Genomic DNA, 18,817 nt, shown 5'->3' on the forward strand with positions numbered 1-18,817 from the left:
ATTTCGTTCGGAAAATTTTCATCGGAAAATTTGATTGTTACGATATTTTTTTACGATGAAATTCAGACCGGCAAATTTGATCGTAAGGATATAGATTTCAGATAAAAAACAGCTCATCAAAAACCGGTTCTTGGATTCTGATCATAACGATATCAGCGTGTGTTACGCGATGAGATTAGGAGGGAGTTGATGATCGGTCGAGCAATAATCTGATGAGTTGATGCTACTTGGGATAATTACAACAATGGATAACATTTATCATTAAAATTTTAACAGGAGTTGTTTTCATAGTCCGAACCAACACATTTGAGGCCCAAGGCAGTGGTGGATCCACAGAGGGGTGATTGCTAATACTAAAGATAATAATACTAAAGAATTAAATAAATTGGCCTCTCTAAAGAATTTTTTGAAAACAGAGGTTGAAGGGGAAGAAAGAATTTCCTTAGCGAAAGAAAGTTTCAGCTTCGATTCGAAGCGAATGAAGAAACATTCCTTACCACCTCGCCCGAGTAGAGGGGAAGAAGAGAAGATTCCAACTGCAGTCGGACTTTTTGGTTTCACAAATTCAAACACGTGTGTATTTTGTGAGAAGAAAAATCATGAATCATCTGCTTGCCGATATGTGCTGAAAATGAATTTAGATGATAGAAAGACGATATTAAAGAAAAAAGGCTGTTGTTTTTGCTGCCTTAAAGTGGGTCATAGAACTCGAACCTGTAAAGTTGTGAACAATGTCAATTGTGAACGATGTGAGTCAATTGTGAATGATGTAATGGAAAACTTGCAACTATAATGTGCAACGAAAATAAAAACCAAGAGCGCGATAAAGTGAAAACAGACATGCTAAAAGGGAATGATGGTCAAAATGCTATCAATGACACAGTGCTAAATAACCGCACTTGTAGTCTTAACATTCTGTTACAGACTTTGTACGTCAGATTACGAGGCAACAAGCTAGGGAAAATCGTGAGATGTCTTATTGATTCTGGCTCCCAACGGTCATATCTGAGTAAACGAGTCGCTGAAGAAATGCAACACATGGGTGAAAGTTTGGTGATGTGTTCAAGACGGAAAATATTTTCAGCCCCCCGCCTCAAGCATGCGTGCTTAAGGAAAAATTTATGTGTGTAAATGTTGTAGATTTTAACAATGCCAGTTTTGGAATCTGATTTCAGTTTTAAGCTTTTGACTTTTCTAACAACACGAACTAAGTTTAGATTTTAATATTTAAGCATTTTGATATTGCAATTCCAAAACCCTAAAAGCCGCCAATAACGGGGACTCTTGGGTGGTTTTCTCCAGAATTTTTTTCAAATTGAAGTCCAAAAAACGCAATAGTAGGCCATTTCGATAAAGTTCAGGGAAAGGAGGGGTTCAGGGACTCTAACATCCTTTTTTTCAAACTGATTGCCTCAAAATCACAATATTAGGCGACCTTCAAAAATATTAGAGGGGGGGGGGGACGCTCTGGACTCTCCTCGAAATTGAAGCTTTAAAAACGAAATTGTACTTTCATAACGTTTATACGCTTTTTGAATGCATTATCGAAGGGATGGAGTTCCGGAACTCTCCTTCGGCAATATTTCGAAATTGAAGTTTCAAAAACGCAATTTTAGACAATGTTGGATAGGGCTAAAAGCGTTCGGGGCTCCCCGCCGTTAGTGTTTTGCCAATCGCAAATATTTTTATTGCAGCAATAAAATCGCTTGGGACGTAAGATTTTTCACTTTTGCAACATAAATCACTTCTGATCGGAAAGTCTACCCAAGTTAGTGCCAATTTAACCAGAAAAGAAGGAAAGGTGGGGAAGGGTATGGGCAACTAATGATAATAAACTGGCACCATTCCCTCATAATCTTCATTTGGAAATAAATTATTTCGTAAGATAGCAGGTGGTGAAATCAGCCATAAAAAAAACCACTTCAGTGAAGTAGATACATTTTTTAAACGAGGTATACTTTCCAATATTCATTAATTTAAAAAAAATCAATAGGGGAACTGAATCCTCACCCCAGGGAGGGCCGCTGACTCACATCCTTCTTAAATCACTCAAATATAGCCTAAAGTGGCATTTTAAATATTTCAGCTTCGAAAAATTTTCGGAAGAGAACTCCCGAACCCCTTCTTCTGAATTTACCACAAATATCCTAAATTTGAGTTTTAAGAGGCTTCAGTTTCTAATACTTTTTTTTTTCTAGGAACAGTACCCCCCTTACCTATATACATGACTTATGACCGCCTAAACAGGCCATTATTCGCTCCCTCCTCCAACTTGGAGCACCACCACATGAAATCCTTTACAGTCATCAGGCTTTGGAATTAGCGGATCTTGTTTTTAAGACTTTTGGAGCCATTTAAACCTTTCGCACTCTGCACTTCTTTGGACACGACAACAACAACAACATGACCACCTAAAAGTTTTAATATTTTAATTTTCGGAAACTTTTTGAAAGAAGCTTCCAACTCCCTTCCCCCTTAAGTTCTCTAAAGATATCCCAAAACAGAGCTCTTAAAATTTCAGAAACAGAAATATTTCGGGCTGGGCGGCGAAATACTCCCCCCCCCCCTCTTTTTGTGTTTATTAAAGCAGTATAAGTTTGTGTTTAAGATTTATTTTTCTATTGAAAGAGCAACTCCCCTCCCTACATCACCAAAGACAACCCGAAGTTTTAATACTTCAATTTCGAAAATGTTCCGAGAAAGACCCCCGAATTCCCTAACTCTTAACTCACTCAAAAATAGCCAAATTAACAGTTTAATACTTCAGCATGGAGAAATTTTCGGGGAAGACCCCCCCCCCCTCCCGAACTTCTTCCCCTAAGTTCACTAAATTTGACTTAAATTTACGATTTCCCCTATTCATCACCGAAGTTTAAAAAATTTAAGTTCTAAAACTTATTGAGAGAAGGCCTTCGAATTCCTTCCTTAGTCCCCAAAGATAACCTAAAGCTGAGTTCTGAATACTTCAGCTTCGAATTTTTTTCGGGGAAGGGGAACCCCGAATCCCAAGACGGTCTAAAGTTGCGCTTTTAAGACTCCAGTTTCGGAATTTCGCCTAAACAGAGCCCCCTCCCCCTTGACATTGCCAAAGACAGCCTAAAAGTTTTAAGACTTCAATTACAAACACTTTTCAGGAGAGGGTCCCAAATTCCCTTTCTCCTATGAAACTTAAGAATAGCCTCAAACAGTTTTTAATACATCAGCTACAAAACATTTCCCGTTTAGAACACCAAAACCATGTCAGCAATTCACCAAAGATTGCCTAAATTAGTGTTTTTAAGACTCCAATTTCCAATTTTTTTTTTAAACCTCCCCACACCATTAAACACAGCCTCAACATTTTTGACTTTTAAAGGAACTGATGTGATATACCCCACCCTTGGCGACTTTTTCCAGTTGGTGCCAAGAAAGTGTCGCCAAGAAAACGATGTATGACGACATATGTCATACATCGTTCTTAGCAATGCTTTTTTAGCGCCAACAGGAAAAAATCAGATAAGAAAACATGATCAAAGCACTTCAGAACACAATATATATAAAAACAACATAAAAGCACAACAAAAAACATCACGAATATATGCTTCAAAAATGTACAGGGCCGGGGTTTTTTGTAAACATATTAAAATACAATGAAATAAATTATTGTATTAATTACAAGTCGAAATTAATGCATTAATTTTTTTTTCATCATTTCTCCGGGATACGAGCCCTCGGTCTCATAGTACTTTCGTAATGAGACCTCGGCTCGCCGGCCCTGCCTCGGTCTCATTACGAAAGTACTATGAGACCTCTGGCTCGCCAGGACCTCGCTCAGCTCGGTCCGTTATCCCTCCGACTGTTAATATACATTACAGTCGGAGTATGATCACAGTTATGTATACTACAAGAATCCCTCAAGGATTTGTAAAAACAAAGAATTTTGGAAGTGAGAGGTTTTTTTTTAATTCTAAAATAAAGAACTTACCTTTTTATATGGTATAAATATTCACACTCAGTCTAAAACAATACATCATATGACAATGGCACGTTACAGATACACACCACTTTGGAGTTGGGCAGTTCTCAAAAGGTGGGAACAAACACAGACCTCAACTTTGAAGCTTCAACACCAAATAACTTTCATTTTAATTAACTCAAAAATTTTTGAGCTAAACTATAATACTGTATAGAGACAAGAATTGACATAAATTATGGAAAAAATGCTCTTCAAATGCCCTTAAAAAAATATTTTCTTTGCTAAAAGGCACAATTTTGGACATACCAAAACGTTAACTGAGCAAATGTACCATTAAAAAAAAATTTTTTTTAATTATTTCCATACGTTTCAAAAAAAAATTAAAGGTATGAATCTTACACTGAATAACTTTTTGTTAATATTTTACACAGATAACAAAAATAAAGATAGATTATTTACTTTGTAAACGATTTAAAAAAAACGTAACTTTGAAATTTGATGTATGTCCAAAAGTTGCGATCTTTAAAATGCTATTATTTGAGAACTAAGTATATGATGTTTTTGTTTTAAAGGTATTTATCGATCCTCAGAATCAATTTTTAATTGTTTAAAAGTGTTTTCATAAGCTTTTATGCAGTATCTTAGAAGAAAAATGATTTTTCTTAAACATACATGTGAGATGTCCAAATGGCGTTACGATCTTGATGCCGATAATTCTGTCCGTTTATTCATAATTTTTGATGATCCACTGTCTTCTAACCTCAATAAAAAAGGTTATTATAATGTTATCTTTTTTAATCCATTGGTATTTTGCATAATTAATACGTTACACATTGAACAATGCATAAATTACAGTAGTAACATGGCTTTCTATGATCGAACGAAAGCCATTTTGCGCTAACATCGCCAAGCAAACTTCCGCTGGCGACATTGGCGACAACACAGTATACGATACGCTAAAGGTTACCAGAGGGGAATTCCAGTCTGACAAATGTAGTTTATCGTCAGCTGTACCACTTTTGGCGACTTTATCACCTGCGCTAGCAATTTTTTTTTTTTTTTCCGCTTTTATTATTTTAGAATTCTTTTTCTCTTCTTTCTTTTGGAAATATAATTTAACGATCTCCAAATAGAAATACGAATTTCTTTCTTCAATAATTTTTTTAGACATCATTTTAATTCTTATGACAATAGTAAAAATATTCATTATTAAAACTGATGTCACTTTTTACAATTGTATTATTTTTAATTTGAAGCTTTTTTTTAACTTTGCATCAATTTCTTCAAAATCATTCCAAAACTTTATTAAATGTAAGGAGCAGCATGTATAGCCATTCAAGTATTTCATTAATATCCTCTTTATTATTAAATTGCAAAATTTAAAAAGTAATAAATAAAATTTTCATTGGAAAAGTTAAAAATCAGATTAACAATTGTCAAAAATGATGAAACTTACGTTATGATGATGTCCAAAATCTGTTACCTACAGATTGCTGATTTAATTTGCTAATTAACAATTTTTACAAATACCTGCTGTCTTTTCATGTTCATATATTGTGTTCTAGGTATGCATACTATAGAATAAAATCAAAATTGATGTCAAATTCGAAAATTTTTGAAATTGCTCAAAGTTAACTTTTTTGTTCCCACCTTTTGAGAACTGCCCAGTTAACTTTTAATTAACCTTCAAGTTTGAAGAAACTGGCATTTTCTAATGTTTTTACTTCAAAACACAACTACTGAATTTAAACTAACACAAAATAAGCATTCCTGTAAGGTATATTGCACGAAACAACACCACGTCGTAAAATCCCCCTAAGAGCGGAACATATGTGCACCTACCTCCACGGACACACGTGCGAAAAGAATTAGTTCACATCTGTACTTCCCAGGTATATTCTGCAGGGTTACTAGGGCTACCGGAAAAAGTTTTATCGCCAACGTTGGCGATTTTCGAAATAAGCAAAAAATTCTATCCTCGCCAAGGGGGGGGGGAGGTATATCACATCTGTACCCTTTTAAATTTTTAAGAGTTTGCAGTGGGAAAATCCGGAACTACTCCTAGCTTCAAAAACGACTTTCAATTCAGTTTTTCGATATTTTATTCTGGATCCATTGAGTAGCCACCCCTTCCCTCGTTTTAGATTGTCCAAAAATACAAACGTTTTAAGACCTCAATATCGTGGGCTAATTTGCGGACTCACTCTCTTTGCAAGAGCAGAGTTTTTTCGCAAATTCGTGTTGCCGTCATTTTTCTCGTTTCCTTTTCTTTCTCTCGCCCCCCCCCCTCCCCTCATATTTCCATTCTAGCGAGTGTTAGATTGGAAGACATTAGAATTTAATGATTCCTCAAGTCCAAGAATATTTTACCAGAAACATGTTGAAAATGCAGGAACAGTTGCCCATCGGTGTTTCAAAACAAGCTCGAAAATTTCCCCCGAGTCTTTCCAAAATTCCCATTTTTACTAAAATTTTTAAAGTCCCTGATAGTTCCCGTTTTGCCTGGTGTGTGGACGCACTATGTTGTGGCGTAAACATTTCACCTGTCAGCAATCACTCTCAATCGGGGGTTTAGATTCAATTCTAAGACATTTTTTGAAAAAAAAAAAGAAAAACGAAAGGATGATCGAAAATGGAAAGAGAAAAGGCAAAATTTTCAAATAGAGACGATTAATTAGATAAATCAGGGAGAATAATGAGCAACTTCGCGGTCTGCAATGCAGCGAGTTGGAAATAATGGAGCGAGTCTAAAAGCCACTCCTTCCAAAAGCACGTTGCACACAAAACAAGCCCATGGTTGAAAATCGAGAGAATGTCGATGTAAATCTGAAAATGGTAAGATTTTTACCTGAAGTTTAAACTCAAGATACCGATTATTACACCTACAACTGTATTTTTATGCCTTTTATTCCAAAAATTTTCCAGGGGGGAGTCCCTCAACCCCTTCTCTCTAATGTTATCAAAGATCGTCAAAAATTTTGAATTTTTAGAGCTTCAATTTCAAAAAAAATTCCGGAATCGAAAACTTTTTGGAAAATGTCGTTAATGAGGGCCTTCAATTACGTTTTTCTAACTTCAATTCCGAAAAAATTCCGGGATTGTGCCCCTCAATCTCGAGTCCTTCCCCTAACATCAATGAAGATCCACTAACATTACGTTTTTGAAGCTTCAATATTTAAAAGTTGAGAGATAGCTCCTGACTGCATCCCTTCCCTTAACGTTACCAAAGACGGCCAACCATCGCACTTCAAAGCTCTAACTTTGAACAACTTCCCCCCCCCCCAATAGAAAGTTCCAAACTCCGTTCCTACGTTATAAAAGATGGCTTACAACTGTGTTTTCATGACTTCAGTTTTGAAAAATTTCTAGAGAGGAGCCCCTACCTCCTTCTTTCCGCATCTTTCAACATCATTCAAAGAGTGTCTAAAATGGCGTTTTCGGAACTCTTGAGAATGGAACTCGGAAGAATGTGTCTTTAGTATTTCATTATGTTCTGTACGAAAAGTGGTAAAAAGAGATGGCAGCTTGATACAGCAACCTTTCTTTTATAAGGAAATAAGTACAATTGAGGACCTGAACGGCTACTGAAAATACTTCACGAGTCCTCAAAAGAATCAAAAAGTTGAAGGGTTTAATTTAGAAAATGAATCCAGAATATTAGTAGAAATTCTTTTTTCGTTTTTCAATTTTTTATTCTCGGTACCCGAAACACTAAAACTTTTATTAAAACTCTTTAAACAATACACATTATTCAAAAAAAAACTAACTACAGTGTTCTTAAACTTTAATATCATTAATCACCCCCCTCCCTCCCCCAATGCCCAAATGATCCAATTAGGAGGGGCGAATACTCAATCGCCTCTCCCAACAGGATGGTCTGGATCCGCCACTTGCCCAGGGTAGGTTCAGCCACTTCACAAGGTTCTGTTAAATAATGACTTTTAAAAAAAGTAAACAATTTTTAAAAAAGTCTGGGATGAAGAGAAACATTTGACACCCATGGTAGAGAATCAAATTGATCACTTAGTTCTTTAAAAAGATAAAAATGAGAAGTAGAAAAGCATACCAATGTGCTCTGACTCCCCGTAGATATATTTCATTCATTCAAAAGAAGGTTAATCTAAGACACAGTTAACAACAATATGTTTTTCCTTCAACACTCACCTTCCGCTCAAAACAGCAAAGAGTTTGAGGACTGGCTTAGCAACAAACCAAACAACTGGATGGACATGTCTAAGTTCAGATTTATGAAATTTGCGGACTGGTATTATACTACTGTTCTTCGGTCGCAAATGAACAGATTTATTTCTGAAAGCAAATCCTTCGAATATAATCTCTCTGTGTACATTTGGATTGACTTTAGTCAAATTCTTTGTGGAAGGAAAGCAACGAGTAAAAGAAATTCTTGCAACTGTAGCACAAGCTGAACTTGCACATTTATATGTCAAAAACCTTGATTGCATATTATTATGAGTAAAATTTGGACTCAAAAAGGAAGAAAAATGATTCAGCTTCAGCATTTTTGCGATAATGTACGGTATTTCACTTAGAAAAGAAATTTTGACAGCATTTAAATGATTAATTTAAAAATATGTGAAACTAATGTTAAAAAAGAAAAAAAAACACTGTTCATTGCTTGCAATTTAAGTAACATCAATTCGACACAAAAGAATTTCATTAAAAATGTTCAATCTTATTGCAAATTGAGATTAAAAGCTGTCTTTACAATTAAGAAAATGAACGGTGCCAATCTAAAATCATGTAGAATTCTAATATGATTTTTTGCCCTCCAAAAAGGGCCGAGTGCCTCTTTCATTATTTGTAAACTAAAGAGATGTGTTGTGTTGCCATTTTATGAGAATAATGTTCGTTTTGAAACGATGCTAGATTAATAAACACTTATTCACCAAATTCCAAGCCACGCTTACTCTTTTGAACACTAGGTGGCAGGGCTGTACGGGGTCACTCAAAACTTCCGGCGGAAGTCTTATTTGTATTGCTTCTTACGACGAATTGCTCTGTTTACGTATCTGTAATTTGATTGAATTTTTTAAATTAATCATGAATTTCAAAGGCGCAAAATTTTCGTAAAAATAGCGGATGTTGTTCTGCTTTCGGGTACAGCATGAGGACAGGAGCAAATAAGATGTCAGAAATAAAGATGTTCAAATTTCTAAAGGTCCTGATCGTCGAATCAAAGCCAATGCTTTAAAGCGAAAGGATTGAATCTTAATGAATATTATGTAGTAAACACACTTTGTGCGAGGTATTTACGAGCTGGAAACATTCACCTTAATTTCATCAGCTTTGTATTTTTACTGTAATGTGTGAAGATCTATATTGATCTATATTAAATTGATTATTAGAAAAACTCAACCTGAACAATTTTTTATTTGCTTCCTGCAAAGCTGAAAGTTTCCAGTGTTTTGACGGGTTTCAAACAGTTTGATTTGTGTGATTAAATTAAAGAACCACTATTCATTACCTCATGAGAACAAAACTTCCCATAGCTCGAACTATTAATAACTCGAACCATTTAGCCCGTCTCTTGGGACTTCGAGTTATTGACGATACTTTAATATTAGGCGCTCTAATTGTAAACAAATTTAGATATTCGACAATCGGTAAACAAACACATTAATTAAAGTTATAGTATAGTATCATAGTACAGCTATTGGTATTACATTCAAAGCAATTTTGACGCAGGAGAAAGCACTCGGAGATTAAATTTAAATTTTGTTATCTTTCAATTTTTTTTATGCCTATCAATCTTGCTACAGAAGCAAGTTGATTAAACAAAAAAAAAAAGTGATGAACAAATATGTAATAAAATATATTAAATATCAAACCTGAAAATTAGGTAGCAACTGTAAACCAATAAGTGTGTGTGAACTGAAAAGCTACAACAGGAGAATTGATTGAATATGACACCAAAACTCACTGTCATAGTCATTCTGTGTGAACACAGTGCAGAAAAGCTTCCATCTTTGAAAAAATAGCTTCAACTTAAGAATAGGAATTAATTACAATTCACAACGTACTTGCAATCCAGTAGATTTGTGATTCTTGAAAGCAGACTTTGTATCAACTTTATTTCTGTTTAGGAGGAATTCATAAATGCTTATCATTGAAATCGCGGTAATGATCGACAAACGAAGACTCGTTTTTTTTTTTTTTTTCTCTTATTTCTGTGTTTAAAGGATCAGGAAAATCAGATCCGTTGATCGACAATTTTTGAGAATAGCAAAGCCTATTTTATACTCATTTCATGCATTAAAATACGCAAAAGACATGATTCTACCTAGAACTGAAAGAAAACAAAATTGCCTGAACACTGTAAACATCAATCGTTAGCAATAGATTCGCCCATCCATCTACTAAAGGATCGGTAAGGTCACAGCCATTGAAAGATAATTTTTAACAATAACTAAGTTTGTCTTTCTCATTTAATGCATTGAAATACGCAGAAGACATTATTCTGCTTTTTAAAGAAGCACAACAAAATCGCTTTCGCTATAAACACCTATCTCTAGCAATGGAGATTGGCGCTTAACCGGAAATAAGTCTCGCTACTTCCGGTCTACGTCAGTGGTTTGTTTGTTTATTTAGGATATTTGGTGAATACACATACGTACATCCAATAAATGAAGTTTTAAAATATTTTTTTTTAGCATTCAATGAATTAATGGTTCAATTGATCTTGAAAGTTGAATATTTCGCATTATAAAAGTTCTGTTTTTAAAATTATTCAGTACATTCAACTTTTATTTCTGGCAACAAAATTATAATTTAAATGGCCTGATTTGTCGCGTAAACAAAAACTTCGCATTTAAATTACTAAATACTGATCGAATCTCATTTTATTGAAATGTTTCATGCATAATTGAGAAAAATAATGGGAAATACAAGCTCCAATAAACGGGATCGAGCGTACTCTTCAGATAACGAAGGACCTCCTGCTTCTTGTAAAGAAGGAAAGGTTTTTGAATTCAGTGCTGGCAATAAAAAAGAGAAAATTCTATGTCAGTCTTCTTTAGATGAATACGATGACTTTTCAAACCTAACAAGAGACAAATCTGACGAAATAAAAATTTCTTCAACAAGTGATACATACGATAAATCTTTACCTACAGTATTTAAATGGGGAGGAGGTGGAAAAGATGTATATATTAGTGGCTCGTTCTCCGATTGGAAACCCATTCCCATGGTACCAAGCCATGGTGATTTCGCTCTTATTCTGGAGATACCGGAAGGAGAACACCAGTACAAGTTTAAAGTTGATGGTCAATGGTTCCATAATCCAAACGAACCTACTGTCGATAACGATGTCGGTTCTAAAAACAACGTCATTTCAGTCAAAAAGTCGGATTTTTTGGTTTTTGAGGCTCTTGCTGCCGATAGTATCGGTTCTGCTTACACGGGTTCTCCCCCTGGTTCGTACAACCAAGAGATCCCTCAGCACAAGCCAAATGAAAAAAACAGTTGGACCACCTGTTTTACCACCACATTTACTCCAAGTTATACTAAATAAGGATGTGCCTCTTTCCTGCGAGCCGAATTTGCTTCCTGAACCCAATCATGTTATGTTGAATCATTTATATGCTCTTTCTATCAAAGACGGAGTAGTTGTCTTGAGTGCAACACATCGCTACAAAAAGAAATACGTTACTACCTTGCTTTACAAACCAATCTAGGATGTAGTGCATTGTGAGGAATGAATATGAACTGTTGAATTTTATGCTTGTTGCACTTGTGTAATTAAGTTCAATGCTTAGAGTTTTAAATTTTAATTATTTTTATAGCATATGTGATCTTACATGTGTTTCCATGTGAAAATCCAAATCTCGGAATGTAAAACTTTGTAAACTTCCTATTCTGGAATAACCTTCTTCAAACTGAAAAAAAAAATGTTTAAACCATGTAAATTTTACTTTTGTTAAAGCAAGCCAATAGCTTTCATACCTGTTTTTCAAAATTTTAAAACTTGTTTTCAAAACATGTTACTCATTCAGAATAAAAACTTTCATTTAAAGGCAACTTTAAGCATTTAAGCAACATTTCTTCTCCTAACAGCTGAGTATTTAGATCAATTTTTAGATATTGCGAAATCAGATGCGTAGTCTGTATACTGGATAGCTGCTAGATACCTATCTGTTATAAAAATACAAGAACTAAGTTTACAAATGTAACTTTATGTACATCAGTTATTGAGGACCAGAGTCTGAAAGTAACGTAGAATCTTGCAATAGTGCTACGTATGAAAGCAATTCATATGGTCATACACCAAAGCAAACGCGGATCCAGAAGACGTGGTCAAGTTCTAACCCCCACCTCCCTCCTCCTTCTCACACACACACTAAACGACTAAGTATAACCTGAAGCTGCATTTTGAGAGATTATTTCAACAAATTCACACCAGGCTCCCTATTTGAGCTCAAAAACTGCACTTCTATGTAATTCTGTGCCCTCTCTCCAAATCAAAACCAGAAGCTGGATTTACCTTCTTACATTAAGGTAAAAGATGTCTCTATTATCAATAATTTTTTCCAATCTGCTATAATTCTTACAGTTTTATCTACGACGAAGTTGAGACAAGTTCCAATGCCTTGATTCAAAGCTAAAATTTAGCATCTCCCTAATACTATGCTAAGCACAAAAGTCATATATCTGCACTTTTTATTCAAAATTAAGCTATTGTCACTAGGTGGTATTTTATAACTTATTTTACCTAAATACAATATTTTATGGTCATTTGAGAATTGAAACTATGTTTTGTAAAGAATCCGAAAAAGGGGCATTCTGTGTAAAGAAAAATGGAGTTGTAAAACTTAAAAAAGCTTTTTCTCATTTTGAGTTCAACATACCCTCAGAAAAAATGATGGGGGCATCACTGGTTATATCCCTCTTATTCATAGTCTTAGATATGTTATTGCTCTCTTGTAATTTTAATTGAAATTTAAATTTTCCCCCATTTTCTCAAATTTTATCACAAGCGTCCCATTTTCAGAAAGTTTTGCTTTTGCTTATATGCTCACCTCATCCCTACCTCCTTACCTTTTTTCTCTCCTCAATAGTGCACCATTGTTTTTGATGCTGCGTTTTAATGAAGTCTTTGATTTTTTACTAGTTATAAATTTTTGTTTGCTTTTATGGGAATTTTAATGAGCTTGAATTGATAACAGGGTTCCCATTACAGGAAAAAATCTTACCTGCTGTTGAAATTAGTGAGATTTTTTTCAATTAAGAGGGATTGTTTTTTCAATCTTATTCAATTTATAACAGACGTGACAAAATTGCAAGAAAGTAACACATTAAAATATTTTTCAAATGAGATTTCTTTTAAAAGTTCATAATTATGGCCTTCTCCTGCTCTATCTGAAACCCTGGATACCATGGCAGTTCAACTCATTTTTACTTGTTCAAAAAATGAGGCAGCAAGTAGAAACATGGCTTCCTACCCTGTCACAAATGCTTTCAATTAGCAAATTTTTATTCAATATGTAGTAGCAGACCAAGGTAAAATGTAAAACTGTCTGCAAGCTCAAATACTTTCTCAAATATTTTTTGCAAAAAAATACTGTGGCTCCCAAGTCTGTACTGCCTGCAAGAGCAAAAGTGTAAATTTATGCTAATGGTTCCAGAATGTTTTCATCAACTGTATTTACTTCTTTCTATGTATTAACTGGAGAAACCACAATATTTTTGAGAAATAGATGTTGCTCAATGAAGAAATATACAGTGAAGTACCATTTAATACATTGTTGAAGGAACTGTATGAAAAATGCGCACATAAGAAAAAACATATTGCAGGTATACGTTAATATGTATTGGACTCTGCAGGGACCAGTTTAAAAAACGTATAAATGATAAAAATGTATAAAAGAGAAACATATAAACGGTGCTTCACTATATTTAAAAATATCAAAAGCTGCCTACAAATTTTGAGAATTTTCTGCAAACAGCATTTGTACCATCATCTATGTTAGCTAGGTCTGCAAAGCAGTTCTATCAATATTTATTTGTCATTTTATAAAATTCATTATTGCTGAATGAAATTTTGCATATCATGATTACTTAAATATGTTTTTTATTCAATTGCAATCCCTTCAATTTAAAAAGCAGGAATATTTCTAAAGGTTCACTCCGCAATTATTTTGTTTTTTAAATGTCTCTTTCAATGTTTGTACATTTTTATCTGTTTTGATCTGACTTTTTGTGGTATTATTGAATATATTATGCACATTTATTTTTTTCATTTTCTGAAATATTTGTTGATGATATAATTTTTCGACATCAGTATTTTATTTATTTTGGCACGGTTTCTTTCCTTTTTTTTTTTGCATTTATATATCAATTATACATATATATTAATGGCTATGTGCCTTTCTGCGTAAAGGCTCAAGCCTAGTGACATAATTTTTGTCTTGACAACTTGCAGCTAGATTGGCCGTGATGTCAAAGCATTTTGCCTGTAAAATGCTTGTTGAAAAAGATATAACCAGAGTAATGATGAAAGTGTCTTGCATTTGTATTTCCTAGTAAGCTTCTTAGGATCATCGTTGAATGTTTATAATTTATAGATTTGTATGTACTTGAGTCTGAAGTGAAATTATTGTTATCTAGAACATTCTGTTACACAATTTTTTTAAACTAAAACAAAAATTTAACAATTTGTTAAACCAAATAAAAAATAAAAAAATCATGTATGATCAGAATTTTATAATTTTGTCTTATTGATTACTTACAGTATTGATTATCAACAGTAGAACACAGAATAAATTTTTTTAAATACTAAAGTGCTCTTAGAGTTAATTCTTTAACCAATTTAACTTGCAATCATTATTTCACTCATGCTTAAAATAAAACTTTCTTAAAAAAGAGATAATCGATTATATATATATATATATATATATATATATATATATATATATATATATATATATATATATATATATATAAAATTAAGCAAACAGAATTACAAATATTAAACAAATTATAAATAACAAAAGATGATAAAAAGGAAAAATGCAAACAGCTATTAAGTAGGAATAGATAAAGAGTGAATCCAGAGCTCATCAGCCGTGGAGGATTCATTAATTATGGTCAAAAGACCAAAATTTTAACTATAAACTAGAAGAGAATGTGTAAGCTCCAGTACATGTAATATAGAGTAACAATGAGCAAACGCACCACTTGCTAAGCTAAAAACAATAAACTAGAGCTCAAACCTAAAACTAAAAGCAGGGGGTTTCGCCTCGACTAATTAGGAAAACAAGTTCCGATAATTAGCCTTCCACGGGACAGTACCTGCCTATAACAAAATTGTCTTACCTTGAAATCCACGTAAACACAACCCAATCCATTGTTCAACCTGATAAAAAAACATCCATAATAGTGTTGAAGTGATCAATTTAATTAATATGCTTGATATAAATTACTTAGAAACTTTTGATTTTGAAAACCTCTTCACCAATATCCCACTCATTGAACTTTTTTCCTCTGTTTCAGAACTTTTTAATTCGGTCAAGGATTCCCTTGATTTTAATGAATTGTTTTTTCTTGGTCTTTTTAAATTTTGTATTTTCAATAATTTTTTCAAAAATGGTAATTCATGTTTTCTACAAATTAATGGCATAGCAATGGGAGCTAATTTTAGCTCTACATTAGCCAACCTTTTTCTTTTATATTATGAGAGAAAATATTTAATTGACAATCCTTCCTCTACACCTCTTTGTTGCAGATACATTGATGACCTTTTGTGCATAAATTTTCCTAATTTTTCTGAACTTAGCAAAACTATTTATCATAGTTCATTAACGCTTAAAAAGACCAGTTCTAATCAAAATAGCTTTAATTTCCTGGATATCAACATACAAATTGTTCCACTACAATCTATGATATAATACGCGAATTCAATTTCACAGTTAACAGCTTACAAGATTTTTCCTCCTGCTTAAGTAAAAAGGTTTTTATTGGCATTATTGTTTCGCAAGCTATCAGAATAAAAAGAATTTGCAATACCATTTCTGCATTTAAGCAAGAAATTTCAGTACTCAAAAACTTACTTTTTAATAATAACTTCCCTAAAAATCTAGTTGAAAACATTTGCTTAAGTACAGCCTTTGATGAGCATTTCGCTTCTTTTGAAACTGTTTAACTGTGTAAATGTATGATACAACTGTGACAAACCATTTTTTATGAATCACCGGGGTGGATGAATTTTTTACACGTGCGAAACAGGCGACTCGGTATGTCTATGGACTGATTTCTGGATATGTTTTTAATGTTTTGTTCACAAATGGAATGTTTTTTTATCAGGTTAAATAATGGATTGGGTTGTGTTTATGTGGATTTCAAGGTGAGACAATTTTGTTATAGGCAGGTACTGTCCCGTGGAAGGCTAATTATCGGAACTTGTTTTCCTAATTAGTCGAGGCGAAACCCCCTGCTTTTAGTTTTAGGTTTGAGCTCTAGTTTATTGCTTTTAGCTTAGCAAGTGGTGCTTTTGCCCATTGTTACTCTATATTGCATGTACTGGAGCTTAAACATTCTCTTCTAGTTCATAGTTAAAATTTTGGTCTTTTGACCATAATTAATGAATCCTCCACGGCTGATGAGCTCTGGATTCACTCTTTATCTATTCCTACTTAATAGCTGTTTGCGTTTTTCCTTTTTATCATCATTTATTATTTATAATTTGTTTAATATTTGAAATTCTGATTGCTTTATTTTATATATATATATATATATATATATATATATATATATATATATATATATATATATATATATTGGAAAATGTCATCCGAGAAAAGGATGACTTTTCATCCAGAAGCTCACACTTCTTTGCATTGAAAAAGGTGTTCCTTGTAACACCGAAACACGTGTCGGCAATATTTTGCAATTTTTGTGCTTTATAACGTTGGATTACTGATTATTTGAACTTTCAGTTAGCTGTAATGTGCATACTTATTAACAAAACAGAAGAATGCCAGGACTTCAAAAAAAAAAAAAAAAAAAAAAACAGAACTCATTCTGCTTACATACTCTAATAACATTAAGTGTAACCATGTTTCAGCATAAAAAAATGGGTACATAAATTCATTCATGTTTATTAGCTTTATGCTTGAAATGATAAACATTTATTTTTTGAACTTATTTATTCAAAATATGATACATTACATATTTATGTTACAGTAATTATTCGTTGGCAAAATACAACAAAATATTTCTTTTTTCTACATAAAGCAAAATAAACAAGAGCTAACAATAGCTATAAATTTGATGAAATGGTTCAACAACATTCAAAGTCTTATATTACATCAGTACATATACATTTTTTTAATAAATTTTATTTCAGTTTTTTACTCATTATTTTCCATCTATAAGAAGTTCCAGTTTAACTTAAGAAGAAATTTCAACTTCTCTTTAAACATGCATGATGGCTAAAATTCCACGAAGAAATTTGAATAACATGATTTAAATCAAGCTGTACAACATTTGATCTTGTAATTTGAAATTTTATTTCAATGTTTAAACGTAGAACAAAGAAATAATTTAAACAAAAATCTTCAGTAGCAAAAATTAAAAAATGGAATGTTCATAAATCAGAGAGAAACAAGCATATGAGCGCTTTTTATGTCCTCAAACACAGAGGTGGATTTATAAGTTTGGGGACCCATTGCAATGCATTTGCGAATGGTATAGTCCGACCACGAAAAGTTTGAGCTTTTGCTCCGCACCGTTTCAGAATTGTCCATTTATGTGAAGGGGCAATATGGAGAGAAAAGTTGGAATGGAATTTGCAAGTATGTCATTGGTTCTATAGATTGAATACGTCACCTTAGAATTTAAGAAAATAGTTAAAAGAGGTAAAACATTTTAATTGTGTGGTAAAGGCAGTTGTCTCATTGGACAGGTCACATCCTATGTAAGTAGGAGGGTCTTGGTTTTGCTTCTTTCAGCAGCCATTGGTCAGAGATAACAATGCCCCGGATAATTAATTTCAATTGAAAATTGGCTCAAGTAGGATTGCAATAAAGAATACAAGACTTGCCATTTTTACTTATTCGCCAACTCAACGCAGTTATTACCGCAAGTTAAATTTTTCAGGTCTAAATAATCACAAAAAGAAAATATACTAGGAGTAAATTTTTTTTTTATATATCGCCAAAATGTTGCTAAATACCAAAATATGACACGTGTCTTTTCTTCCTTCATTACCTATTTTAAGGAATGGGCCCGTTTTCTCAAATGATTGACAAGGGTCCCCCGATTTGTACGCCTTTGGACTATAATGTCTGCCACTGCTCGAATGGATCCTCCTTCAATTAGTCATGCTATTTTCATATTGTTGACTTCAGGTTAGAAATTTTTTTTCTTGATTTTTGAAGCAAACACTTATTTTATTTCTAAAAAGAGAACTACCCAAGCAAGCTGGAGTAGGAATAATTGGTCAAAGGCGCCCCAATGGGAAGTCACTGTGACCTTCCGAAAAATTTTTATTTGGCAAATTTGGTTTATTATTCAACAAATTTGGTGTCCAAGTGCAAGATTGGAGTTCCTTTTTCTTTTTAAAACTTTTCTCGATTGCTTTTAATGAGGCTGTATTTTATCACTCGGAAAAATTGGAATTTCATTCAGCAAATTGAGAATTTTTCCCTTCCCAAGAAATTAAGCATTGGATGCCCCTGCACTAGGTACCACCAATAATTATACTAAAAATACCTATTTTTTCCACTAAACATAAAATGGTTTTCTGCTAGTGTATGGTGGCACAAGGCGCCTTAAAAAAGGGAACTAAAAAAAAAGGATAACTTTTAATTACATGTCTATGCTGTTTAGGCACAGTACAAGTTTCAG

At 33.4% G+C, this 18,817-nt stretch overlaps 2 protein-coding genes across 2 annotated transcripts in view; one reads left to right on the forward strand and one right to left on the reverse strand.

The window, feature by feature from the left end:
- LOC129217304 (metalloendopeptidase OMA1, mitochondrial-like) overlaps positions 1-8,765 on the reverse strand; it is a 33,692-nt gene extending 24,927 nt beyond the window's left edge. Inside the window, exon 1 of the mRNA XM_054851581.1 lies at positions 8,120-8,765. Coding sequence (XP_054707556.1) covers positions 8,120-8,475 — 356 coding nt within the window. The 5' untranslated portion in view covers positions 8,476-8,765. The remainder of the gene's footprint in view (positions 1-8,119) is intronic.
- A 2,011-nt stretch (positions 8,766-10,776) lies between these two features.
- Positions 10,777-14,718, forward strand: LOC129217305 (5'-AMP-activated protein kinase subunit beta-2-like). The gene is given in 2 exon segments (XM_054851582.1): positions 10,777-11,429; positions 11,431-14,718. Coding segments are annotated over 2 exon segments (798 nt in total). The 5' UTR covers positions 10,777-10,850; the 3' UTR covers positions 11,650-14,718.
- The last annotated feature ends 4,099 nt before the right edge of the window (positions 14,719-18,817 follow it).

The sequence above is a fragment of the Uloborus diversus genome, chromosome 2 (assembly GCF_026930045.1).
Source record: "Uloborus diversus isolate 005 chromosome 2, Udiv.v.3.1, whole genome shotgun sequence".
NCBI classification, from domain to species: domain Eukaryota; kingdom Metazoa; phylum Arthropoda; class Arachnida; order Araneae; family Uloboridae; genus Uloborus; species Uloborus diversus.